Genomic DNA, 27,244 nt, shown 5'->3' on the forward strand with positions numbered 1-27,244 from the left:
ACTGCCAGAGAGGGCAAGCTTTCCCAGAGCCCAGGATAGAGGTATCTGGTAGACCCTTCACTGGGCCATAACCAGATCTGACTGCTACTCAGTGCCTGAAATGAGAATTCGACCACATTGTTAATAAACTATCAAAATGCTCACCGAAAGTTTATACCATTGTTCTTCTTTCCTTCCCTTCCCTTCCTTCCCGTTCTTTTCTGTTTTCTGTTTTAGTCTTGTTTTACATCCCTGTGGCATTCCCACTCACCCTCCTCCTTGCATTCCCTGAAGTGATCCACAGCAGGGGTCCCCAACCTCCAGGATCTAATGCCTGATGATCTGAGGTGGAGCTGATGTAACAATAATAGAAATAAAGAAAAAAGTGAAAGTGTTAGTTGTTCAGTTGTGTCCAACTCTTTGCAACCCCATGGACTGTAAACACCCAGGTCCCTCTGACCATGGGATTCTCCAGGCAAGAAGATTGGAGTGGGGTGCCATTCCCTTCTCCAGAGGATCTTCCCAGCCCAGGGAGTGAACCCAGGTCTCCCTTTGCGGACAGATTCTTTACCATCTCAGCCATCAGGGAAATCAAGTGCACAATAAATGTAATGTGCTTGAATCATTCCAAAACCAGTCCCCCACCAACCCAGTCCATGGAAAAACTGTCTTCCAAGAAACCGATCCCTCGTGCCAAAAAGGGTATGGAGCACTGGTCTGCAGTGCAGACTGTGCTTCGCGTGCTTAAAACAAGTATCATCACCTCTACTCCATCCCCGACAATCCCTTGAACTCCCCCGTCCCCATGACAGCAACAGGGCCAATGAGGTCCCCAGTCAAATATTTTGAAAGACTTCTCTTCCTAAAATCAAACCACTTGTGTTAAGTCCCAGCTCCAGTCCCTGCCAGCTTCCTCAGGGATGGTTGGTGACCCCACAGCTGGAAAAGTAACATCTTCCTGCACTTCCCGACTATTTGTGACCCTTGGTGACAGCCTGAGAGGTCAGCTGTCAGAGAGGAAACCACTTCCACGTCTAGGAATTTGACATTCCACAGTTTTTCCAGACACGTTTTCATTAAAAACCATCATGGCAATGATAAATCACCATGAAAACATGTTTTCTGTTTTTTCAAATATGTGGTCCTTATGCTCTTGGATCTCTGGAATCATTTTGGAAGTGTTAATGACTCAGCTCATCACCTGCAACAGATGGTTTGGCTTTGGTACTTTTACAAATCACTGAAGCAAGAACTGATCATGGAAAGTCCCAGGCACTAGGTCACAGATACCCAGAATGTAAGCTGCAGTTAAGAGCATCACACCCCAGGAAAACTAGGAAAGCAACGGGAGTGTTAAATCCAACAGAGGCCACACAGGAGTGTCTGTGTTCTGGAGCCTTAATACCAAAAAGAGGCAAACAGAGGTTCCAAGAGAAAGAATTCTCAAAAAGAATTTTCTTTTGAGGCAGTGGACCAAATATTTAGAGCTTTAAGTTTTGAGATAGAAATCACCTTTCAAGGTAGAATCAAGACTCACATTTCTTCTGAGCTATGGACTTCTTCCTCTATCACCTATCAAAAATCTATCACACATACCCAAATCCACATATAGACACATACCCAAATACACATATAGACACTTACATACAAATATGTGCATGCTTTGTTCCTCAGTCATGTCCAACTCTGCAGTCCCATGGACTGCAGCCCACCAGGCTCCTCTGTCCCTGGAATTTCTCAGGTAGGAATGAATACTGGAGCAGGTTACTTTTCCTACTCCAGGGGATCTTCCCGACCCAGGGAACAAAACTACATCTCTTGTGTCTCTTGCATTGTCAGGCAGATTTTTTACCACTGTACCACTTTAGAAGCCCACGTAGAAATCTCCAAATATATTATTACTATACAGGCTGTTGAGAGAACTAAATAACATTTAGTACGTATTGTTCAATATTAACAGTGATATCTAGGGGGTACTTGTTTGTTTTAATGTTTCTTTAATTAAAACAAATTTAATTGCTTTTTAATAAAAATGTTGTGTCTGAAAGAGCCCAAACTATATTTGGTGCAGAGAAGATTTCATATAACTCCTGAAGGCAGAAGGATGGATGCCATGATATTAGCATTTTAGGAAAATTCTTTCAAAACTCTGTTAAGGAAGAGAAGCCTGCACAAAAACCCAGAGGTCAGAGACAAGAATAGTGTAATAGTTCCTGTTAGAGCAGAGTGGTTATTGGGGAGCAGGGGCAAAAAAGCACTGGTCAGAGTATTCAGAATTCTGCCTCAATTCCAGCAGGATGTGGATTCCATACCAGCTGAGAGGCTCTCAGAGACAGAACTGGTGGAAGCCATCGGAAGTGAAAATTTGCCAGATGGTTATGTCTGAAGGAATTAGATGAAGTCAGCTCTGGGAGACCAGAGAGGATGCTCAGCGGTGCTGACCATCATGGGCCAGGTCTCTGGAATGACCTAGGAAAGGGACAAAGGGAACACTTGTGAAAGACATTTTGAGAAATGAATCAAAAGAATCTGGGGACAGGCTTGACAGACGGGTAACAGGGAATACACAGACCTGGGTAACTGGGGAGGTGGAGGCCATAAGTAGAAGCCAGAGCTGGAATAAATATTTCCATATTTTGGAAATATGCCAGTCAGCTGGAAACTTAGTCTTTATGGCAATCTTTGCAGGGGATTGAAATCAGAAGTTTCTTGGAACTTCCCTGGGGAGCTAGTGGTTACGGCTTCACGCTTCCACTGCAGGGAGCGTGGGTTCCATCCCTGGTTGGGGAGCTAAGATCGCACATGCAGTCAAAAACAAATAACTAAAGTGCCTGGATGGACTGATTTAAGAGTATTTTCTAAAAAAAAAGCTTCTTGTTGATTGGAAATAACACAAATGTGTCCTCCACATCAGCTGTCAAGTTCTCCAAGCCAGATTTTTTTTTTTTTTTTGCGCTGCCCCACCCCCCCAAGCCAGATTTTTGAGGTTAACTGGGAACGTGTCTTGGGTCCTGGGCTGAAGAGTCCACACTGGTTCTTCTTTGACTTCAGAAGAAAGGGCTGGTGGGAGAAGACACTGGGAGAAGGGGAGCCCCAGGATGTCCTGACCCCAAGCTGGAGGCTCACTGTCTTCGTGCCTGTTCAGGGAGAGCAAGGTTCCTCCCAGGTTGAGTGGCCAGCTGCTAGCTTGGAAATCCTGAACTTTCTGCAGACCTGCAGTCCAGGTGTGCTGGCTGTTTTTGATCTGGGTTCAGGGGATGCTGTGCCTTCTCCAGGCGGGGGAAGAGATTTGAAGGTTTTCCTCGCATTCATCTTCCTTATGATAACTTGTGGCATTTCAGGCTCTGAGCTGGCAGTGATGGTGGCAGAGTAAGGAGAGAAGGCTGTGTTCTCTGCCTGATTGTTTGCTTCCCTATCTCAAAAGTGAGACCTGATGAAAACAGAATGAGAGGTTTTGTTGACCTGCCGGCATACATCTGCATAAATGATAATCCTTATTATGATCAGTATTATTATTTCTACACGTTGTTTCAAAGTGGCTACTATATGCAGGCAGTTTGTTAGGGGTCTTCATACCTCAGCTCCTTAGCAACAGTGGTGCAGAGATAATAGTGCTTCTAATTTACAAACAGCCAAACTTGGCTCACAGATTTCAGTAGCATCCCAGGTAACAGGACATTTACCTCAGCTCTGTGTGGCTCCAAGTCCAAGTTCATAGTTACAAGTCATAGTTTTCAACGTATGTTTCTGGCTCTTGTCTGTGAGGTTCCCTGCCATGGTTTGTTTTGTTTTTTAGCAAAAAAATTGTCTCCACTGTGTATTTAGTATGTATTTATTGAGTGCCTATTGGGCACCAAGAATGTAAAACTAGCTGACTGCCTGCTGTCAACTTTTAATCTGGTTGCGAGGATAGGGTATACACTGACCAAAGTTAAAGTCAAAGTTTATAATGTGGAAAGCAGAGTCATCACACAATGGGAGTCTGCAAAAGGCAAAGCTACCGCCAAGGAAGTAGTAGCAGCTACAGGGAAATAGGTCTGAGCTAAATGTAAGTTACTAACAGAACTGACTAATGATGGGCTGGACCACTTACATGGAGGCGAGTTTCGTGTCATGTGAAGTATTAAAGCCAATCTAATAAGTACTTGACTGGAGTGTTTATAGAGGGCATCATGGCATCTGAAGAGTGGTTACCCAGGATGATCTTTAAAATACTCAAACAACTTCACAATGCCTTGATTCTGTGAGTCCTTGGGTCAGTGAGCACCCGTGGGCTCAAAGAGTGACCAGGTTGAGGCCTGGAAGAAGGAGCAGACACAGGACAGAAGAAATGAGGGAAGTGGGCGCTCCAGGCAGAGGGAAGTCCAGGAGACTGACATGGTCTGGGGCTTTTTCTTGTGCATATATTGCAGGAGGAAACTGAGATCTCGCTAGCATATTTAGAGGAAGGTTATGTACTGTGATTCTCAGAGCACCTTTATTAACGCGGCACTATCACCACTTTATATGGTGCGGACTTTGATTACTTGGGTGTATAACAAGCTACTAGAATTGACTCCTTTCTTTAGACCTCACAGTCCAGTGTTTTAAGTACTGCCCACCCTCCCTACCCCATCCCATCCGCATCTGCCCCTGGGGTTCTGGCAGTTTTCTGCTGCGTGAACAAACCTTTCTAAAAGCCAAAGGGAGAACCAGGATCTTTGATTCTCCACTGACAATGGTATAGTAGAGCCAGACAACGCTGCCAGACTGCTACCTGCTAGAACATGTCAGGAAACAAGCAGAACAGGTAGCTTTTAATATTTACCTGCTACAGGCCTAAGGGGGAGAAACCAGAAAGCCAAATCTTCTGCAAAAAAGAGGCATGGTCCCCGTTGCTCAAGAGAAAACCAGAGTGACTTCATTTTTCCTGGGCGAAGTCAGCAGGCTCATTCTCTTGCAGGTGGGAGATTGATTTGTACATTGACTTAGTCTCTGCCTTCTGAAGGAGCCATAATTCCCACTGAAGTGGTCAGGCAAAAATCGCATCATTGGTTTAAACAGCCGTGATTAAGACCCAAAACTGTGTGTCACAGTTTGTGGCCAACTTTCCAAAATGTCTCTTTAAGATAAGTGCTGTGTGGCTGGCAGTGATTTACGGGAAAGGAGAGGGGAAAATGCTGGTTTGTGCCTCCCAGGGCCAATGAGAGGCCTGCATCTGTGACACTGAGGATCTGCCTTCCACTGGGGCATCAGTGAGTCCGTGAGAATTCAGACAAACAATACCAGGGTGAGGGAGCTCGAGACAAAACACACTGAACTGTCTGGAATCAGGTGGCCCAGAGGCAGGCGTGGAGCACAGAGGGCATCTAAAATATACACTTACAGTGTGGAGGCATGGTCGTGTTCCTCCTGGGTCCCTTGTAGCCTTGGCAGGACCACCAGCTTCGCTGTCCCAAGCTCGGAAGTCCTTAGGTTTGGAGGAGGCAAAGAGGACAAGGAGTGGTCTTTTGACCACAAAGCATGCCCCCTGACCCCACCCACTGCAGGTCACGCTGATTGATCCTCAGCATCTGGGCTTCATCCCTTAAATTCAGGTACTCTCCCCATAATAGGGACTGGAGGCCCAGTGGTGTTTCTGTGTTCTCTTTGCCCATAGCACCATGATACTGTAGATGGGGAGAAAAGACCCAAATCAGCAAGGGCATCTTCTTCAGCCCACACTACAGATTTCTGTACCTAACTGATAAAGGTTCTACCTTCACTCACCTGGGTTGAGGCCCCAAAGTATTTGTGTGTAGAATTCCCTAGCTCTGGTGATCATCAGCCGGGGGTGGGGACCACTGGAATAGATGATTCTCGAGGACCTGCCTGCACACAGCTTTCTGAGTTACTATACCTGAGTTCCTGAGCCTGTTTTGAAGGACTGAACATTTTCAAGAAGACATTTCTCTATTAAATGTTCCCCATCCTTATCAGTCTCTGGAGAATCGCTGCTCAGGCTGAGGGCTTTTCTGAAACTCCCTTCAGTTCAGTTCAGTTCAGTCACTCAGTCATGTCCAACTCTTTGCAACCCCACGAATTGCAGCATGCCAGGCCTCCCTGTCCATCACCAACTCCTGGAGTTTACTCAAACTTATGTCCATCGAGTCGGTGATGCCATCCAGCCATCTCATCCTCTGTCGTCCCCTTTTCCTCCTGCCCCCGATCTCTCCCAGCATCGGGGTCTTTTCCAATGAGTCAACTCTTCGCATGAGGTGGCCAAAGTATTGGAGTTTCAGCTTCAGCATCAGTCCTTCCAATGAGCACCCAGGACTGATGTCCTTTAGGATGGACTGGCTGGATCTCCTTGAGGTCCAAGGGACTCTCAAGAGTCTTCTCCAATACCACAGTTCAAAAGCATCAATTTTTTGGCACTCAGCTTTCTTCACAGTCCAACTCTCACATCCATACATGATCACTGGAAAAACCATAGCCTTGACTAGACAGACCTTTGTTGGTAAAGTTATGTCTCTGCTTTTTAATATGCTATCTAGGTTGGTCATAACTTTCCTTCCAAGGAGTGTCTTTTAATTTCATGGCTGCAATCACCATCTGCAGTGATTTTGGAGCCCAGAAAAATAAAGTCAGCCACTGTCTCCACTGTTTCCCCATCTATTTCCCATGAAGTGATGGGACCAGATGCCATGATCTTAGTTTTCTGAATGTTGAGCTTTAAGCCAACTTTTTCACTCTCCTCTTTCACTTTCATCAAGAAGCTTTTTAGTTCCACTTCACTTTCTGCCGTAAGGGTGGTGTCATCTGCATATCTGAGGTTATTGATATTTCTCCTGGCAATCTTGATTCCAGCTTGTGCTTCTTCCAGCCCAGCGTTTCTCAGGATGTACTTTGCATATAAGCAAAGTACATATTTATTTTGCATAAATAAGCAGGGTGACAATATACAGCCTTGACGTACTCCCTTAGAAGTTGTCAAGAACATAAAATATGGATGAGAGAAGAGGGTCTCAGAGGCTGGTGCTTCAGTGATTACTTGCACAGGGCCTTTCCTGGAAGTCCAGTGGTTAAAACGTCATGCTCCCACTGCAGGGGGCAGGGGTTCAATCCCCGCTCAGGGAACTAAGAGCCTACACGCTGCTCAGCAAGGCAAAAAAGAAAACTGGCACAAATGCCATAGACCAGAACTCACTAAAGTCACAGGACCAGTCCTCATTGGAATATAGTTTCAGAGAACTATTTTATTATTCATTTATTTTTATATTTATGTATTTAAATATTTATTTATTTGGCTGTGTTGAAGCTTAGTTGTGGCACATGGGATCTTCTTGAGTCATGTAGGATCTCACAGGCTTGGTTACTCTGTGGCATGTGGGATCTTAGTTCCCAGATCTGGAATCGAACCCACATCCCCTGCATTGCAAGGCGGATTCTTAACCACTTGACCATCAGGAAAGTCCCCTATTAGTAGCATTTTAGGCTTTTGGCTCAGCTCCTTGTAGGGTTTCAGCAGAAGAACTACCTTGGTTTCCGTGGGGAATGATGACATTCAGGAATTACCATGTGCTTTTCAGGGACATGCTTTTTCTCCAAGCATGTAGAGAAAGGTGGGCTCAGGGATGGATGATACTAATCGCCTTCAGGCAAGCACTGAAATCATGCTGGGATCAGACCCTGGGAGGCAAAGATGCAGATGATGAAGTGGGTGATGTGGGATTGTTACTGACCTCACTTATCACAAAAGCAGCTAGTGTCCAGGAAATCCTGTTTACATTCATTCATGGGAGGGGAATAGATTGACCACACCAAAGAGGATCCTGGAGCTTCTGAATCCTCTGGAAGGTATAAACATTGCTGAATTACCTTTCAGGAAAAAGAATGTGCTCTCAAACAAACCTTGAAAATATCATGCAGCCACCACTGCAAATGTTCCTAGCAGACAACATACAGGTTAGAATCGCTCAGAAGAAGACTAACAGTCCTTCCAGGAAGCTTGCTTTTCATCACAGAATCATTTGCAAACCGGAAAGAAAACAGGAAATTTCAAGATATGCCATAGAATCATGGCAGACTGAGATTCCATTCTAGGTTTTAAAAGTCACTGTGTTCTACTTGTAAATACATGTTTATATGGAAGGAACATAGCTTAAGAGGCATTTGTAGTTTTAAGAAAATGTACACAAACATTTTAAAAGGTTTGAGTTAATTACAGAAAGTTGATGAATGCCAAAATGAAATAATTCTCAACAAGGCTGATAAGTAAAACCAAACTCCTAGAAAAAAACGGAGTTTACACCTCTAAGTGGGCAAATACTACCATTTTCTGCAATAAATGTTTATCAGTTGGAGTTTCCCATAGTAAATGTATTTCATTTTAGGTTTGCACATAAATAATCCTTGGAATATTTAAAAAAATCTTGCAATATTATAAGAGAAATACTTTGCCCTTTTAGAAAACAGATATAGAATTTTAATGTTAAACTTTTAGATTTATATATAACATCATATATATTTATGTATTATCATTTTATATATCATATATTATCATTTTAAGTATATATATTGTCATATATGTAATATATCATACTTTCAGATTTTACATATTTGCAGATTTTACTTATATTTTAAAAGGAAAAATTTTACAGATATTCATTAACCTTTTCCTTATTTGACCAGCAAAATAAAATAAGCCACAACTTGTCTTCTCAAGGCATCTGTGTAAAAAGATTCTCCTGTTCTCTAAAGGTTCTGCATTAGCTGCTAACCAAGCCCATGGCTTTAATTATGTATTTCATCCAAGAGTGAGCCAAAGATTCTGTCTATGACATAAAGGTGAATCTGAGACTCAACTCAGAAATCACAGGTTTAACAAGAATCTACTGGACATGAATTTATTTCATGATGGGCTCCATGCCAGCTGGAGTGGGTAAGGCCATGAGAAGTGAAAGAAGCAGTTTCTGCCCTTAAGAAGCTTACAACCTTTGGTCCAGATGTGATGTAATAGCGGAAACTATGCAGGAACCTTCCAATAGATCTATTGTCTGGCTTGCCTGGTGTGGGAAGCAGATACATGCAGAATGCCATCCAGGCAACCAATTTGGAGACAATTTGGAAACACAGTGAATTGCTATAGGTCTCTTTTATTTTACTTTCCAATTTGCCAATTTTGCTTTTTGAGTGTCTATCATGTTCTGGACACGGGAGATACAGAGTGGGAACCAAGAGTCCACACTGTGTGCACGTGCTAAAAACGAAGGGGATTAACTAGATGGCTTTTTCCAGAGGTCTTCAAACCGTGCACCCTTGAGCTCTCCAAACACGTGCATGACCATTGAACGGAGTCAGGAATGTACTGACTCATTCTGGTGAGTCAGGACCCTGGCTTTGATTGTCTAGACAGTTGCCAAGTCCCCCTGCTGGGTCTCCCTGCTTCTATTCTTGTCTCATTAGAATCTATTCTCACACAGCCTTGGACATCAAGGGGGAGAATGAGAATGGAGAGGAGGACAAATCCTCATCTCGATCTGTGAAGCTGTCAGATGTCTGGAGACCATGGTGCTGATACCAGATAGTATTTCCTTTCTCCTCTAAATAGCAAAGTCATAGAGAGCAAGCCCATGAAGGGAGGACTTGGTGGTGATCAGCGAACAAACTTCTCTTTCTCAGTAAACAAACATAAAATAAAAATGTTTATTAGAAATTCTTTAAGGGTGATGTGTCAGACATCCATAAGTCTCCATCATTGGCTTTTTTTTTTTAATTCAAAGAATTTTTTTTTCATTTATTTTTATTAGTTGGAGGCTAATTACTTTACAATATTGTAGTGGTTTTTGCCATACATTGACATGAATCAGCCATGGATTTACATGTGTTCCCCATCCCGATCCCCTCTCCCTCCTCCTTCCCCATCCGATTCCTCTGGGTCTTCCCAGTGCCCCAGCCCTGAGCACTTGTCTCATGCATCCAACCTGGGCTGGTCATCTGTTTCACCCTTGATAGTATATTTGTTTCAATGCTATTCTCTCAGAACATCCCACTCTCGCCTTCTCCCACAGAGTCCAAAAGTCTGTTCTGTACATCTGTGTCTCTTTTTCTGTTTTGCATATAGGGTTATCATTACAAAGGATTAATCTCAAAAATATACATCATTGACTTTTTTAAAAAGTTTTATTTTATATGGAGTATAGTTGGTCTTCAGTGTTGTGTTAATTTCAGGCGTACAGCAGAGTGATTCAGTTATACATACACATATATCCATTCTTTCTCAGATTCTTTCCCCCATATGTTATTACAGAGTACTGAGTAAAGTTCCCCGTGCTATATGGTAGGGTCCTTGTTGGTTATCTACTTTGTATATAGTAAGGTGTATGTGCTCATCTCAAACTCCTGAGTTTCACTGGCTTTAAGTTCTAAAATGTCCATCACGCTCTCTCTCCTCCCCACATAGTAAGTGCTCACAGCCTTTGTGTGCCTTCATTCCAGTTGCCGTAAGCAGCCCTGCAGCTCAAGAGTTCACCGTCGATATTGAGATCAGTTTTGAAAATGCCTCCTTCCTGGAGCCTATTAAAGCTTACTTGAACAACCTCAGTTTTCCAATTCAAGGGAATGACACTGACCTAGCTACTAACATTTTGAGCATCGAGGTGTCAACAGGTGAGTAAAAGGCCTATTGTTTGAAAGAGGAGGATTGAGCTAATCAGAAGAAACTACTCTGGGCTGCTTACTGTTAGAGGGGAATGGGGGGTGTGGAGGGGAGCAGCCTGGGAAGAATGAACCTCAGACAGGAGGTGATGGAATGGGTGGGTGAGGAGACTTTCTGACCATGATATTCATATCTTAGCACCCCAGATTTCCTCCAATCCCCTCTTCTGTGTCTCCCCTTTCCACTCTTCCAACAGCTTATGTTATGATCCTTTCAAGAAAGGTATTTTTTAATTAATTTTTTATTGAAGTATGGTTGATTTGCAATATTGTGTTAGTTTCCACTGTATAGCAAAGTGAATCAGTGATATATTCACATATATTTATTCATTTTTAGATTCTTCTCCCATATAGATCATGACGGAGTATTGGATAGAGTTCCTTGTGCTTTTCAGTAGGTTCTTATCAGTTATCTGAAAGGCATTTTAAATCCTAGTACACAAAACTGAGTATTTTTAAGGCCAGACAATGTGTGTCAAACACTAAACAATACCTGGAATGTGGTAGGTGGTCTGGGGATGGTCACTTTTGCCATCCTCTTAAGGCATATTCATTTTTCACATGGGAGTCCAAAGTTATTCAAATCCCACCCCCACATCTATCTCAAAAACAAGCAAATGAAAACAGCACCAACAAAATAAAACAACCAAGAAGGCTTTAGCAGTGGGATTTCAGGTCAGTAAGGGAGAGATTTTTGACCAAGAGGGTCTTGTTGGTTTCCTTCAAATTACCAATATCTGCCATACTCACTAGCAGCCTCGAATTCCCTGTTTCCACTTCACCCTGTCCTACTGCTGGCGCACAGGACGGCAGCAGTTTCCAAGAATTCCAGGGGACTTGGCTGTCCCTCCTATTTCAGCAACATTTATTTGACGGCTTTGCTTTGGGAAGTCATCTTGTGGACCTTTGCCTAGATGCCCGCCTGCAGAATTCCCAGGAATATGGCATTAGTCCAGTTTTAGATATAACTTCAAAGTCTTCAGGGCATTTTTCAATGTCAGTTTTCAATGGGATTACAGTCTGCTTGGGCTGTTCACATCTGGCTTGAATATAAAAGTCACAAGTTTAGAAGTATACTCTATATTTGTTATCTACTGCTTCCCCGAAACTTAGCATCTTAAAACAACTAACTCAGGATTCCCTGGCAGTCCAATGGTTAGGACTCTGCAGTTTCACTGCCAAGAGCCTAGATTTGATCCCTGATTGGGAACTTAAGATCTCATAAGCCACATGGCGCAGCCAAAGCACAAAAACAAATAAAAGCAACAAACATTTATCATGCTACACAGTTTCTGAAGGCCGGAAATCTAAGAAGAGCTTAGCTGGATGGCTCTGGCTCAGGGTGTCTTGTGAGGCTGCAGTCAAGCCATTAGCCCAAGTTGCAGTCATCTGAAGGCCCAACTGGGGCTGGAAAACCTGCTTCCACGCTCACGTGTGTGGTTGCTGGCGGATCCTCCGCTCCTCCGTAGCTATTGGCTGGAGACCTCAGGTCCTAATCATGCGGGCCTCTCTGTGACATGTCCTCATCAGTGCAGCTGACTTCCCCCAGACCAGGTGATCAGAGGGAGAGAGAGAGAGAGAGCACATGTAATCAAGAGGGAAGCCACACTGCCTTTTATAACCCAACCTCAGAAGTGATATAGCACCACTTCTGCTGTATTCTATTGGTTACCAGAACAATCCTAGTATAATATGAGCTATTGTTGCCATTTGACCACTGAGTCATGTCCAACTGTTTTGCAACCCCATGGACTACAGCTCCCCAGGCTCCTCTATCCATAGAATTTGTCAGTCAAGAATACTAGAGTGGGTAACCATTTCCTTCTCCAGGGGATCTTCCCAACTCAGGGGTTGAAACTGTGTCTCCTGCATTGGCAGGCGGATTCTTTACCGTTGAGCCAGCAGGAATCTATTAAAGGGTGTGGGTACCCAGAAGCAGGGATGACTGGGGCCATCTTAGAGGTTGGCTGCCATATACTCAAAGTCTGAGAATCTGTTTACCATCTTATCATTGTAGGCAGTGGCTGGGATAGTGGGCATCGCCCTCTCTTAGATGTCTCTGCCTCACAAAAGGTGATATGTATGGGAATTACGAGAACCTCATGCAGGGTCACTGAACTTCCCAGAAGGGCAATATAGAGTGGAATTAGGATTTCCTACAAGCCTAAGTACTTGTAATCTATAAATTACATCTTTTCTCTCCTCACTGTTCTGGTTGATGACAGTCTGCAGACCTACTGGAAATGAAATCTGGTGCTCCTGTGAGACAGGCTATGAGTGGCCTCAGGAAAGTTGCCTCCACAATCTCACTTGTCAGGGACATGATGGTTCCTCTGCAGGGCATCACTGCAGTTGCCTTAAGGGACTGCCACCCAAGGGACCATTTTGCCAGCTCCGGGGAGGTAAGTAACTGCTCATTGAAAGCTTGTTTGTTGAGTGCCAATTTGATATCAACTCAAGAAAATGTTTCTCTCTCCTGTGTGTACTCATGCTAACATGGGATTTTAAAAATATGACCCTGTGTTCTCCACAGATATTATCCTGAGAATGTCGGTCAGACTCAATGTGGGCTTTCAAGAAGACCTCAGGAACTCTTCCTCTGCCCTCTATAAGTCCTACAAGACTGACCTGGAAACAGCGGTGGGTTGTGGTCCCAGGAGTCTCTTCACCAACAAACTCTGAGCTGAGCTAAATCTATTGCATTTACTGTGGGTTGTTCGCTTGAATCTGTCGGAATTCATGAAGCTTATATTGAAATTATTTCTATACCTCTGGGATGATGATTTAAGAACTGCTCAAATCATACTGTGTTCAGAGGATGTTTTGACATCTTGACCTGATATCATCTTGACCCATGACATTATCCTGACCCATGACATTATCTTAACCTTTGACATCATCTTGACCTCTTTGGCTTCATCTTGATTTTTGGCATCATCTTGACCATTTTTACACCATCTTGACCTTGACATCATCTTGATCTACCATCTTTGACATCATCTTGACATATAAGTGGAAATTCTTCCCAGAATAGAATTGATTCAGATAAAACTTGGTGGCATTAACTCACTAAAACCTGTTCAAAGTTCCAAAACCTTGGTCTAGAAGTATCAGATGGTGCATTTCTATTCATCTTTACACACCACACTGATGAAACCCCTAACATCTTTTGTGCAGACCAGTTAAGTCTGACATAGAGGATTCTACACCACTCGATACTAGAGGTCCTTAAGCATTCACATTTAAGGCAGATTTAAATTTACTCGTGTAGATAGGTTCATCTGTGTCACACTTCAGACTCCACATACCAGAAACAGACTCACAGATCCAGAGCACAGACTGGCTATCAAGGGCAAGTGGAGGAAAGGATTGGGAGTTTGGGGTCAGCAGACATAAATGATTATACATAGAATGGATGACAAACAAGGTCCCACTGGGTAGCATAGGGAACTATATTCAGTGTCCTGTGATCAACCATAATAGAAAAGAATATGAAAAACTATGTATGCATATGAAAATCTGCTCATGTAAAGATAAAGTGTATTCCCTCAGTGTAAAATGTGTGCCAGACACTATTCTAAGTGCTTTACATTGGACTAATTCATCTAAACCTAAAGACTTTGGTTGAATCAATTCATTTGGAATAGAGCATCTCAACTGGCATGGTACAAATTGCTATAGGTAGACTGATGTAATGTCTCCCCTTAACTCTCCAGGCAGCCAACCACCTGCCTCAAACCAGGAGCAACCTCCCGCTTACCCCAGTCAAGTAGGGGTTAATATTTTTTATTGGTGCCATCATGCAACGCTGATACAGGAGAGTTCTTGGGTATCTTATTTGCATATCAGGCATGTAATAATTCTGCACAGCATGAGAATCCTCCTCCTGCACACAAGTCACACTACACATATCACACAACATTGTATACTTTTGAGAAAAAAAGACACTAACATATTAATTGTTTGATCCTGCCCATCCAGCTCCCTAAAACAGCACTTTGCAGGTTCAATCTACCCTGTAAATGTAACTTGACTCAAATTGAATCTCCTGCGGAGCTGGAATTCAGGGAAACAAAGTGGAGTTAAAAACATCAGTAAAAACCACATTGGCTCAACCAAAGCTGTGATATGTTTAGTGAGGAATCAGGCAGTGTATTGGTCACAGGAAGACACCTCGTAGATTTCCAACTGCAGGAAGTGTTAATTGACTGTGGATCCCAACTGCTGCCCACTACTAGTGAGTGAGCAGGGCAGGTCTGTCTGACACACGCCAGACTCCTTTGGAGGCTATACTGTACTTCTAGGCTCAGTCTAGATGATTTCATCTAACCTCCTCTCCTGTTCAGTTTCACTCGGGTCTGATGGCTCTGTCCACCTTCCCTGATGCCTCCTCATTGTTTTCCTCTAGGCATTTCCCTAAGTCATTTTAATTAAATTTTTTTATGGCTGTGCCGGGTTTTCATTGCTGCATGAGCTCTCTCTATTTCAGTGAGTGGGGCTGCTCTTCCCTGTGATGCGTGGGCTCCTAATTGCAGTGGCTTCCCTGTTGCAGAGCACAGACTCTAGGGCAAATGGCTTCAGTAGTTGCAGCATGTGAGCTCAGTAGTTGTGGGTCTCGGGCTTGGTTTCCCTGAGGCATGTGGGATCTTCCCAGACCAGGGATTGAATCCATGTCTCCTGCACTGAGCCTCCAGGGAAGCCTCCCTAAGTCAATTTTTTGCACATTTACTCTGATGTTTGCTTCCTGGAGAACCCAGAATGACCCAGGTAAATAGGAATTACTTCTCCAAAGATCTGAAAAGCTAGCACTTATTCAGCCACTTAACAAAATATACAGAGAGCATTTTACCCAAGGTGATAAGAAATACGGGCTTCCCTGATGGATCGGTGGGTAAAAAAATCCACCTTCAATGCATTAGACACAGGAGACGCATGTTCAGTCCCTGGGTTGGGAAGATCTCCTGAAGGAGGGCATAGCAACCCACTCCAGTATGCTTGCCTGGACACATCAGATGTGACTGAGCATGCACACATGATAAGAAATACACACTTTTTACTCTGTTTCAAATCATTTGACATATCTGTCAGTGGACCTTGATTAATGGTACTTGTCTTGCTTTATTTTCCAGTTCTGGAAAGGTTACAGTATTTTACCAGGCTTCAAATTGGTGGCGGTGACAGGGTTCAGGTAAGAATGCTCTAATTGGGTAATTTTATCCAATGGCGGGCTTCCCTGGTGGCTCACTGGTAAAGAATCCGCTTGCAAGGCAGGAGCCGCAGGGGACATGGGTTTGATCCCTCAGTGCGAAAATCCTCTGGAGGAGGGCATGGCAACCCACTCCAGTATTCTCACCTGGAGCATCCCTTGGACAAAGGAGCCTGGCAGGCTACCATCTACAGGGTCTCAAAGAGTTGGAAACGACTGAAGCGACTTAGCACACACACGCACACATCCAATGGCTGATACCAAAGTGTTAGTGAAAAAGCAAAAGCCTGCTAGAGGAGCCCCATCTGGGATGCCCAGTGGGAACAGTTTGATAGAGGTGAAGACAATGCCAGATTGCCAGGGCTTGAAGGGGAAGGAAATACTGAGAACAGTAGTTTACTCCTTAGAGATGTACCTATCTAGAGGGAAGGTGAGAAAAAGATCTGTGTTCATTCTATGCATGCATGAATTTTGCAAACAAAGATGTGGCATCTAGAGGGTCAGAAATACAAAAGTGAAATAATGTCATGCAGTGGTGCCCTTATTTTATCATTTTTTTTTAACATTTATTTATTTGGCTGTGCTGGGTCTTCGTTGTGGCACATGAAAACTTTAGTTGCAGCATGTGGGATCTAGTTCCCTGACCAGGGATCAAACCCAGGCCCCCTGCATTGGGAGCAAAGAGTCTTAGCCACTGGACACCAGGAAAGTCCCAAATATGCCTTTACTTTAGAAAATTAGCCAGTTAGCTATGGCTATAGTGTTGTACAATACCATGTAATACCTCCCCGTGGAATTAGGTGCCCTGACAGCCCTGAGTATGTTTGCCCAGAGTTTCAAAAAGCCACTTGCCAGTTACAAAATTAAGAATGTTTCCAGAAACATTGAGGATTTTGACTTCACTGGATATTCAGCATAGCTGGTAACCCTGGGTCAGTCTGGCTATGTGGCAACAGTCTCCACCTTGTAGTTAATACCCTTTGACCACTTGTGGGATTCAGTTCACTCCACCCCATCTGGCTATCCTGGCCATTTATGTTAACTGTCTGCAGACATTTGAGTGTTTGAACCCTGCCTCAGGCTTTCAACAAGAGCTTAGAAATAAGTGGATTTCAAGTGAACCCTTAAAGAAAAAGGTCCCCAGGCTCTTCCTGCCATTTTGCTTTCTTATGCAAACAAACCATAAGGATCTAGATTCTTCCAGGTCACTTACTGCTTTTACTGAACTGAATGGTCTCCATCCAGGCCTGGAAGTGTGGTTGTGATGTATGAAATCTCAACAACAACAACAGCATCACCTGCGTTAATGTATAAAGCGAATGAGAAAGTCACACAGAACCTCAATCAGACCTACAAGATGGAGAGCAATTCCTTTCAGGTTACTTACAGCAGTAAGTAGACTATTGCTGCATTCTTCCTATATGTACCTTCTACTTAGATATGGTAACAGTATTTATCATGATGCATAAACCTGAGAAGTCGCATGATGACTTCCTCTGTGGAGAGAAACTTTCCAGTTCTTGGCATACACATTTTGTGCCTTCTCCCCACCATCGGCCACTTTGGCACCTCCTTTGGGTGGCGGTGGATGTGGAGGGTCCCAGGAGGGAGAGATTTTACAAGGAGGGGCCACAGAGCCATCTGGGTTTACTGATTTTTTTTTTTTAATTGACAGACTCAAAACATTCAAAAAGGAGAACTAACATTGTGATGGTAGTTGCTGTTCAGTCACTCAGTTGTGTCTGACTCTTTGTGACCCCATGGACTATAGCCCACCAGGCTTTCCCATCCTTCGCCGTCTCCCGGAGTTTGCTCAAACACATGTCCATTGAGTCAGCGATACCATCCAACCATCACATCCTCCGTCTCCCGCTTCTCCTTCTGCCCTCAATCTTTCCCATCATCAAGATCTTTTCCAATGAGTTGACTTTTTGCATCAGGTGGCCAAAGTATCGGAGCTTCAGCTTTAGCATCAGTCCTTCCAATGAAAATTCAGGGTTGACAGACCCCAAACCTCCCCAGTAGTAGAACTAACATTGTGATGGTGGAGAGGGGGGTATTCATGAGATGCCCTGATATTGACCAGGGGCGCATTGCTACTTCAGAGCAGTAGTTCTCAGCTTGTGACCCCTCCAGTAGCATCCGCACCATCTGGAAACTTGTTAGAAAAGCAAATTCTGGGGGTCGCCCCAGACCAAGCTGGGCCAATCTGTATTTTGGCAAGCCCTCCAGGTGATTCTGATGCAGGGGAGATTTGAGAACCACTGCTTTGGATCACATATAGCAGTGGTAAGAGTCCTGGCGTTTTAGATGCTCTCCCTCATTTTCCAAATGGGATATAGAGTTGGGCTCTGTTGTGTAATTAGGTGGCTGCATCTATTGTGGCCTGGGGGAAAGCAAGGGGAGCCAACTGAGCAGAGATGTGATGAGCAAGCGATGACTGGCAGCTGTTGTGCGTAACTCAGGCCCATGGTTCACGACTTCACAGCTGGAAGGAAAAGCACCTCTTCTCAGGAGTTAGACCATCCTTACAATGGATCCATGCTCTATCTCTTTACAATCACTGCTAATATTTTTAGACATCCTATCATTTGGGAAGGAGAGGGTGGGGCAAATTGTGAGAGCAAATCACCCTTAGGGTAAATGACTTGCTCAAGGCCACATGGTAAGTAACATCATTTTGCATGCCTCAGGTCACCACATGAAATATTCACAGGTGGCTTTGCTTCTGGATAGTTGAATGTGATTTTCTGAAATCTTATTTTATTCAGGAGCCTGAAAAACCAGGCAAGAGACATTTAGATACCTGGATATTTTGAACATCATAGCACCCCAAGTTAATTCCATGGTATTTCAGGCCCATGTTCACAGTACGAACTGGCTTCCCTTGTGGCTCAGCTGGTTAAGAATCTGCCTGCAATGCGGGAGACCTGGGTTTGATCCCTGGGTTGGGAAGATCCCCTGAAGAAGGGAAAGGCTACCCACTCCAGTATTTTGGCCTGGAGAATTCCATGGACTGTATAGTCCATGTGGTCGCAAAGAGTCAGACACGACTGACTGACTTTCACTTTGACTTTACAGTAAGAACAGGATGTGGCCTGAGCATAAAGAACCATCCAAAAGAGCCTCCCAGACCCTTCTTTCTCAGCTCCTTAGATTTTCTCAATACATGGAATTCATGAATAACAGCTCAGCTTAGAGGGAAAACCTGAATGTTATATAAGCAAAGGAGAGCCATAAAAGTCTTAAAATTACGAGTACCGTGTTCTCATTTCTGTGTGTGAGATGACTTAATGCCACGTCTCTTGAGAAGTTTACTGTGAAACCAGTAAGAATAGCTACTATCCCTCCAAGTCACCTCCCAAGTTAGCTCTCACTCATCCTGTCTTCCAGACAAGGAAGCCAAGGTTCAGAGATACTCAGCAAGCTCCCCAGCACCACACAGCTATGCCTGGCTCAGAACCGGAATTCAAATTCAGATCTGTGTGTCTATAAGCTGCCACTTTTATAGGCCCATAGGTGTTAGGTCTTTAAAAAATGTTTTATTTCCCAAGCACGCATTATTGTAAAAAATTAATTGGTTTTCCCACTTTTAATTTATCAAAGGCACAAGACAGAGCTTTCAGTCAGCATGAGGTATCAATTATCAGTAACAAACAGTTGATATTTCTCAAATCAGGGGCAAAGAAACTTGATGTTTAAGTTAGTTAGTTAGTGTGACTTTTTCATAGCAAACATGCAATTTTCTACCAGACTATTAGAAATTTTTCTTGCATTTTTATTTTATAAATTTTATTGAAGTATAGTTGATTTACAATGTTGTGTTAATTTCCACTGTACAGCAAAGTGGTTCAGTTATCTATATTTATATTTGTACTTTCTTTGTCATATCCTTCTTTTCTGTGGTTTGTCAAAGCATTTTGAACATAGTTCCCTGTGCTATATGATAAAACCTTGCTGTTTATCCAACCTATACATGATAGTTTGTATCTGCTAATCCCAACCTCCCAATCCATCCCTCCCCTATTCTCCTTCCGCTTGGCAACCACAAGTTGCCAAGTTGTCTGTTCTTTGTATCTGCGACAGACTATTTGAAACACTGAAAATAGATTCGGGATCCCCATTAGCATCATTGACAGCTGTCAAGTGTGCAAAGATCCCAAGCTAGAAACCGTGTCCCTAATAGCTGGCTCGGTCACTCTGGGGCCCTCAGGTCCCAGCTGTCCAGGGAAGGAGTGCGGGGAACCCATTGCATCATTCATCGCCACAGAGACATCTTGAGAAGACCAGTGGTGGTAGCATTGGGAGTAGCATTAATTCCATTCATTTGCTTTGGGATCCTAATAGCTTTTGTTTGGGTTTCCAGATGAAACGAAATTCTCCATCACACCAGAAATCATCTTTGAAGGAGATACAGTAACCCTGATGTGTGAGAATGAAGTTTTTTCCACCAACGTGTCCTGGATGCACGTGGAAACGGACCTCGACATCCAGAACAGCACTGAAGTCTCCATCTACACCTCTGTGCTCAACAACATGACCTCTGTGTCCCGCCTTATTATCCACAACATCACTCAGGATTACACTGGTGGGTTGCCATCCAGAAACTGGGGCAAGGAAAGGAATGAAGGGCTAAGAAAGAATCAAACCATGGTAGTGTGTGTAGACAGCCTTTTCCTCTTCAAAAAGAAGCTCAAATTTTCACAACTGAAAATTAATCCCATGGTGAACGAGCCAAGCAAATTTAGCCTGGGGAGACAAATATGATTTTCCACATTTACCGAAGCTTATGAGCTGGAACCTAAGACAAAAAGCAGGTTTCCTTTTTTTTTTTTAACATTTTTTAAAAATGTGAGAAGAGCTGTGTTGAGGTAGAATTGACATAGAATAAACTGTACATATGTAAACTTAATGTGCTTACATTTATCATTTAAATTATAACTTACATGTATAATTGTGCACCTATAGTTTAATAAGTTTTGACATGTGTGTACACCTGTGCAACAATCACCATAATCAAGATAGTGAACATATTCATCACTGCTCTCACCAAGTTTTCTTCTTCTCTGTGTAATCCCTCCCACCTGTTCCTCCCCAGCAACCACAGAAGCATAACTCTTACACCTGACATTCCAAAATTTAATAGCATCACTGCAATCCAGATGTCAACAGAGGCATCCCATTTTCTCTGAATGAGAGACTGGACTGCAGACACATGGATTCTATCAGGTGTTTGCTGACTCTGACTTTGCCACAGAGTTAAATAAGATGCCAAAATGATCCATGATTTTCTAATTCTCCAAGGTTGTCCCATCTTCCCTTTGTACCTCTGAAGCATCCCCACACTTTTTTTCTTACCAGCAAGGACTCAGATTTCTGCTTTTTCCTTAGAACATCTCTCTGCTCCTCACCTTGTGGCATCAGAAATATCTCCCTAAACCTTCTATACCTCCTGAATATTCCTTTGGGGTTGCTTACACCAAGTCTCACATGCTTTTGAAAATGGTTTTTCATGAAGTACCACCATGACACATGAGATGAGGCCATCATTCTTCTAGGGAACTAGACATATGTAATAGTAATCATCCATGTCTTTTTGTGTATTCGCTACAGGTGAATACATTTGCAAACTGACATTAGATATTTTTGAATATGCATCCAGAAGAAAAGTGGAAGTTATACCCATTCAGATACTGGCAAGTGAAGCCACGGAGGTGATGTGTGACAACAACCCTGTGTCTTTGAGCTGCTGCAGTGAGGTGAATGTGAATTGGAGTCAAATTGAATGGAAGCAGGAAGGGAGTATAAGCATTCCAGGTGAGCCTGTTAAGAACCCTTTGACAAATAGGTTTCTTGCCTTTGGGCCAAGTAAAAATGGAGATGCTGTGGGTAAAAGAGCAAGTGTGGGTAGCTGATTTTTTCTAGACCTCAGACTGTGGAAAAAGTACTAGGTTTGATGCCAGCTCCAGCTAAGCCATGCTAGAACAAAATTCCCAAGATACGTACACGTAAGTGTCATGTGTGTTCTGTGTTCAGTCATTGCCAACTCCTTGTGACCCCATGCACTGTAGCCCAGCAGGAATGCTGGAGTAGGTTGCCATCTTCTCCTCTAAGGGATCTTCCCAGTCCAGGGATTGAACCCGAGTCTCCTGTGGCTCCTTGGATAGCGAGTGGATTCTTTACCTGCTGAGCCGTTGGGGAAGTCCATAAGTGTCATGCCTGGGTTGTAAACAAGATTCTAGCAGAGAAGATTCAAGAAGGAGTGATGGGATGACATAGGTTTATGGCATCTTCCCTGCAGAAAATCTTGTCCCCACTTCCCTTTCCTTTCCCTCTTCAACAAAAAGACAAAGATGAGGTCATGGGATTTGCTTTGAAGTCGAATTCCTGAGTCTCTCCTCCTGGTGTCTGTCCTTCCCACTCATTATCTGACTCTTTGTCTTTGGTTCTATATCTTTCTCTATCAACCTGTTTGTCTCTCAACCAATGTCAATTTCTGATCCTGTTGGTTATCTGAGATCACGCTTGAAATTCCCCACCTTTTATGTTATACTGATGAATAATAATATTAGAAGAAATTAAAACAGCAATAGTGCCCTTTTTTGTGTAATAATTTATGATTAACCAATTTTTAAAAAACATGTTATCACTTGAAAAAATGTTTATTTATTTTAATTGGAGGATAGTTGCTTTACAATGTTGTATTGATTTCTTCTGTACAATATGAACCAGTTATAAGTATGCATATATTGTTATCACTTTAATCACATTTAAATTTGACCACAAGTTTAAATCAGGCATTTTTTTTTTTGCCTTCCATTTTCAAATAAGTAAATTGAGGTTCAAATTCAATGACTTATCCAAGGATATCACAATAGAAAAAGAAAATCATTCACCTTGCTTCATAGTCTTTGTCTTGGCCAAACTATATCACACATGCCTGGTGAGTCAGACTTGGCATGAGCTGATCCGGCAGAAATTGTACTGTGAAACAGAAGACTGTTCTCTGCCTAGAAACCTCACGTAGGCAATTCTTTTCTTAAGAAATGACAGTATTATGTGCTCATCTTTCAAGTAAAAAAAAAAAAAAATCATTAAAGCAACTGTAGCTTTAGCCATGAAATCCATCAGTGTGGTGGAACTTTTATAAACCGTTTCCTGTCAGACAATATTAAATCATAAATAAAATAAGGATCAATTGAAATGTAATGTTTTCTGAGCACATCTAGTTTGCAAAGCACATTTGTTTCCACCTTAAAGTACTCTGCAGAATGGGAAAGGCATCTGGTAACTGTTGAACAAGTTGACATATGGTCCATTTAGCCACTTCCCTGATTCTTAAGGAAGAGGAGGTGTAGACATCCTGAAGGAACTGCCAGATGGGAGAAAGACCTTGCACAGTTCCCGTGGTGCTGACTTAGACGCTTTCAACTGTGAGTGGTGAAAAGCCTGGCCCTCTGGCAAAGGAACCAGGAAGACTCCAGTACAGATGCTCAGAGACCTCTCTGTGGCCATCTCTGCTACAGACATTCCTAACGCCCCCGGGCAGGCTCAACCAACAACAGAACAATGGATTTCCTGCCACCAGCTGGCCGCCGGGGACCACACAGCCGGTTCTCTGATGAATTTAACCTCTGCTCTCTCAACACCTGTCCCCTTTCCTTCTCCCTTGCCCTCCCTTCGCTGGGGCCATCTTTCTCCAAATTCCACAAGTTCTCTTAGCAGCCGTTTTTCTAGATCAGGAGAAAGCAATCTAGTTAAATAATTCACCCCAATGTGTTGGAACTGAACGCATCGCCTCATCTCAGAAATGGTTGCACTGGATTTTCAAAGCACTTCTGGCAAGGGATAAGATGAAAAGGAAGTAATCCATAGTGTCAGAATTTCTAACTTTAAGAAGATGAGGGTGGTCTTTTTCAAACAGGTTGGGCTTTCTGGGGTATTTGGGTATTTCAGTGCTTGTGGAATCTTAGAGATTGAACTCAGCAGGGACAGTGAAAGTGCTAAATCCTAACCAATAGATTGCTAAGGAGCTCCCAGATTTTCATCTTTTAAATAGAGACAGTGGTACCCATTTTGTGAGACTTTTGAGAGAAGAGAAAAGAGATAATAAATGTCAACATTTAAAGCAGACTTGAATATATTGAATCTGCCACAATAACTGCTTCCTGATAATGATGATAGCTTTGAAAACCATGTCTTCCCTTATCCTCAATGTCCTGGGAATTCTCCATTGGATGTTATTTAATCTTGAGAACAAACCTGTAACTGCCTACCACCTTTATCCTGGAAAACAGAGCGCCAACTTACAGTCTGCATTCAGTACCTTCCATTGTTCTGCAGTCAAGGGAGAGGGATGGAGTGAGAGGTCCTGGAGAAGTGGAGGAAGTAGGTTTTCCAAAAACAAGTGGATGTATGAGCCTTGGAGATGAAAGGACATTTGTACCTAAGAACCAGGAGGTATTAATAATATACCCAAGGTGGGAAATCAGTTTGGTGTTCTGAATCACCATTTTGGGGGCTGGGGAGAAAAGTTGGTTCCTTTTTAATCAGAATATTTTAATATCATTGATCCTCCAGCTAAGGCCGAAGAAGATGCATTTATGTTAGAGTTCATCAGAAGGGTCTTTTTCTTTTCTTTAACTTTTGGAAGATTGTCAGTGTTTGAGGAATGTCTTCAGAGTACATGGCAGAAGGCAAGGATGGAAGGGAGAGCGTGAAGGAACAGAAGTAGAAAAAGGTGGCCAAGAGGGCATCATAGAGACACAGGCAGGAAGTGAGATGGCGTGGGAGGGAAAGCGTCTTGGGAACGGAAAGGAAGACAGAGAGGAGCAGCTTTCTGAAGGGTGAACTGCTGGTAACCAAAGAAAACGTGAAGGTAAAGCTTCCACTAAAACAAATGACTAATAGGAAGGAATCAGTTACGAAAACAGATCTCAAGCGAGGTGAGTATCAGAGGCCCGAGTCCTGTTTCTTCCTCCTTTTAATAATAAAAATAGTCAAAATAATCTAGCATCTTTTCCCCTTCCAATTGAAATCATATCCAAGGACATGACTTCTCTTTTTTAGTTTTTCACACCCCAGCAACCATCACGGTCTTGGTTAGGGGCTGGCCCCAGCCAGGCACTGTCCTAAGTGTTTACACATTAACTCCTTTTACCTGACTACAATCCTCGGTCATAGCTGTTATATATCCCCATCTTACATCTGGAGAAACTGAGGTAGAGTGTGGCTTAGTGCCTTTGCCAACAACACCCTGCTGGTAGGTAGTAGAGTGTTGGGGACTTCCCTGGTGGTCCAGGGGTTTAGACTTTGTCTTCCAACACAGGGAGTGTGGGTTCGAGCTCTGATCAGAGAGCCAAAATCCCAAGTGCCTTGCACCCAAAAAACCAAAGCATAAAGAACAGAAGCAATGTTGTAACTGGTTCAATAAAGACTTTTTAAAAAATGAAAACAATGGTCCACGTTAAAAAAAAAAATACAAAAAAATAATAATAATACAGTTTGGAAACTGCAGCCAGGCCACCTGGATCTTGAAGTGGCAGGACTGACCATTATACCATCCTGCCTCTCCAAAGAGAAAACTGGATGTAAATAAGGAGTCATTTTAGCTTATTTGGCTTCTTGTTTTTTTTAATAACTCTATTTATTTATTTTTGGCTGTGTGCGGTCTTCATTGCTGCTCGGGCTTTTCCCTAGCTGTGGCAAGAGGGGATTACTCTCTAGTTGCGGTGCGAAAGCTTCATGTGGGATCTTCCAAGATCAGGGATCAAACCCATGTCTCCTGTTTTGGCAGGCAGACTCTTTACCACTGAGCCACCAGGAAGCCCCCGATTTGGCTTCTTTGCTACCAAATCAGAGAGTCAGATAACTGTGACAGTAAAGAACCTCTTATGTTGCTGCAGGAAACGCTGAAATAGACACAGACAGTGGCTGCAGCAGATACACCCTCATGGCCAATGAGACTCAGTGTCCAAGGAGGTCGTCTGGAACGACAGTGGTCTACACGTGTGAGTTCATCAGTGCCCACGGAGCCAGAGGCAGAAAGGACATAGAAGTGACCTTCATCTCTGTGGGTAAGGACTCTTTCACTAGTATTTGGGGGCTTGCCCCCTCAAATCAGGGGCTGCCAATGAACTGGGAGCATCCACGAGCAGTGAAGCTGGACCTTCCTGGTAATGAGAGGGTGGTTGGGGTAAATCACACAATGCGATTTTCATCTCTGCTGTTTAAATTCACATGAATTCCTTACAAGGAAGGGTCAGAGTAGGAAGAGGTGGTTGCAGGGAAGGAACCGCCTACGTTGTCCTGAGAAGGCAAAAAGCTGAAGTAGGTTTCACACTCAGGTTAGTCACTGAATAAGAAAGGAATCCCATGGACTAAGAGTCGACTGAGTGACTTTCACTTCACAAGGATAATGCCCCTAATCTCCTACTTTTTCTCCCATAATCCCATTCTCCCTCCCTTGAATTTCAATAGCTTGGCTCACTCCCCACCATCCTTCATCCCCCCTTTTCTCTCCTCTTTCATCTTTTTCAGAGAGAATGCAGCAGAAAGCTCTAGGAGTCTGGTATTTCATGGTTATCTTACAGCTGTAACAAGTGTTTCTGTTTTTTTTTAAAATGTTTCAATTAATTCTAGGACTCTTAAAAGTATCATTTCTACTGCTTATATCTTAAAGCATTCTAACTTCACCCCATGTCAGACACTTAAAACTTTCTGCTGCATTCTCTGCAAAAATTGGGCAGGCAAACATGTTTTTGCACCCATCATACAAAAACAATTTAGATGAATCATCAGTCCCCACTTCTGAACAATTTGGGTGCCCCTACTTCTCAGCCCAGATATAATTATTTGGGCAGTGTAAACGCTGTGATCCCTCTGCTTCACAAGTCATTCCAGAAACCACTCATCTGCTTGGTAAGCACCGACTGGGTACTGGGCCCAGTGCTGATGCTGGGGATGTGAACAAAGACACCCATGAGCGGGTCCTGCTCTTAAGGAGCTCACATTTTTATGGATAAGAGATACAAAAGAGAGAAATTAAGATACACGATGGTATTTTTAAAAGTTATTTTGAAAGAGTAGAAAATGATACGGTCATAGGAACTGGGCCGTTGAGTCTCCCTTGAGGTGCCTGGAAGAGGTTGGAGGGGAGTTTGGGTTAAGGCAACACTCTAAGTTTGCAACCTTCTGCCCTGCTGATCATTAGGAGATAATTCCAGCCACAAAGGGGACGTGCGCGAATCCCAAAGGCTTCTGATGGAAATGAGTACAGTTCAGAGCACCACCAAGAACAGCCTAGAAACAAGTAAAGCCCCGGAGCAGCAAGGTACCAGTGCCGCGTTGACCCCAGTAGAGTCAGGACCGCTCATGCTTTCT

General features: G+C 43.3%; 1 protein-coding gene across 3 annotated transcripts in view; it reads left to right on the forward strand.

Annotated features, from left to right (window-relative positions):
• The window catches only part of ADGRF5 (adhesion G protein-coupled receptor F5), a 107,880-nt gene that overhangs the window by 60,545 nt on the left and 20,091 nt on the right, over window positions 1–27,244 (forward strand). For 2 of the 3 annotated variants that reach the window (XM_020912300.2, XM_020912299.2), the window contains exons 4-12: window positions 10,438–10,608; window positions 12,882–13,058; window positions 13,190–13,296; window positions 15,786–15,844; window positions 17,108–17,253; window positions 20,229–20,450; window positions 21,476–21,679; window positions 25,768–25,938; window positions 27,075–27,194. In XM_020912300.2, the coding sequence (XP_020767959.2) occupies window positions 10,438–10,608; window positions 12,882–13,058; window positions 13,190–13,296; window positions 15,786–15,844; window positions 17,108–17,253; window positions 20,229–20,450; window positions 21,476–21,679; window positions 25,768–25,938; window positions 27,075–27,194 (1,377 nt within the window). The remainder of the gene's footprint in view (window positions 1–10,437; window positions 10,609–12,881; window positions 13,059–13,189; window positions 13,297–15,785; window positions 15,845–17,107; window positions 17,254–20,228; window positions 20,451–21,475; window positions 21,680–25,767; window positions 25,939–27,074; window positions 27,195–27,244) is intronic. The other variant, XM_020912302.2, reaches the window with a different exon arrangement.

This window comes from Odocoileus virginianus, chromosome 27 (assembly GCF_023699985.2).
Source record: "Odocoileus virginianus isolate 20LAN1187 ecotype Illinois chromosome 27, Ovbor_1.2, whole genome shotgun sequence".
NCBI classification, from domain to species: Eukaryota; Metazoa; Chordata; class Mammalia; order Artiodactyla; family Cervidae; genus Odocoileus; species Odocoileus virginianus.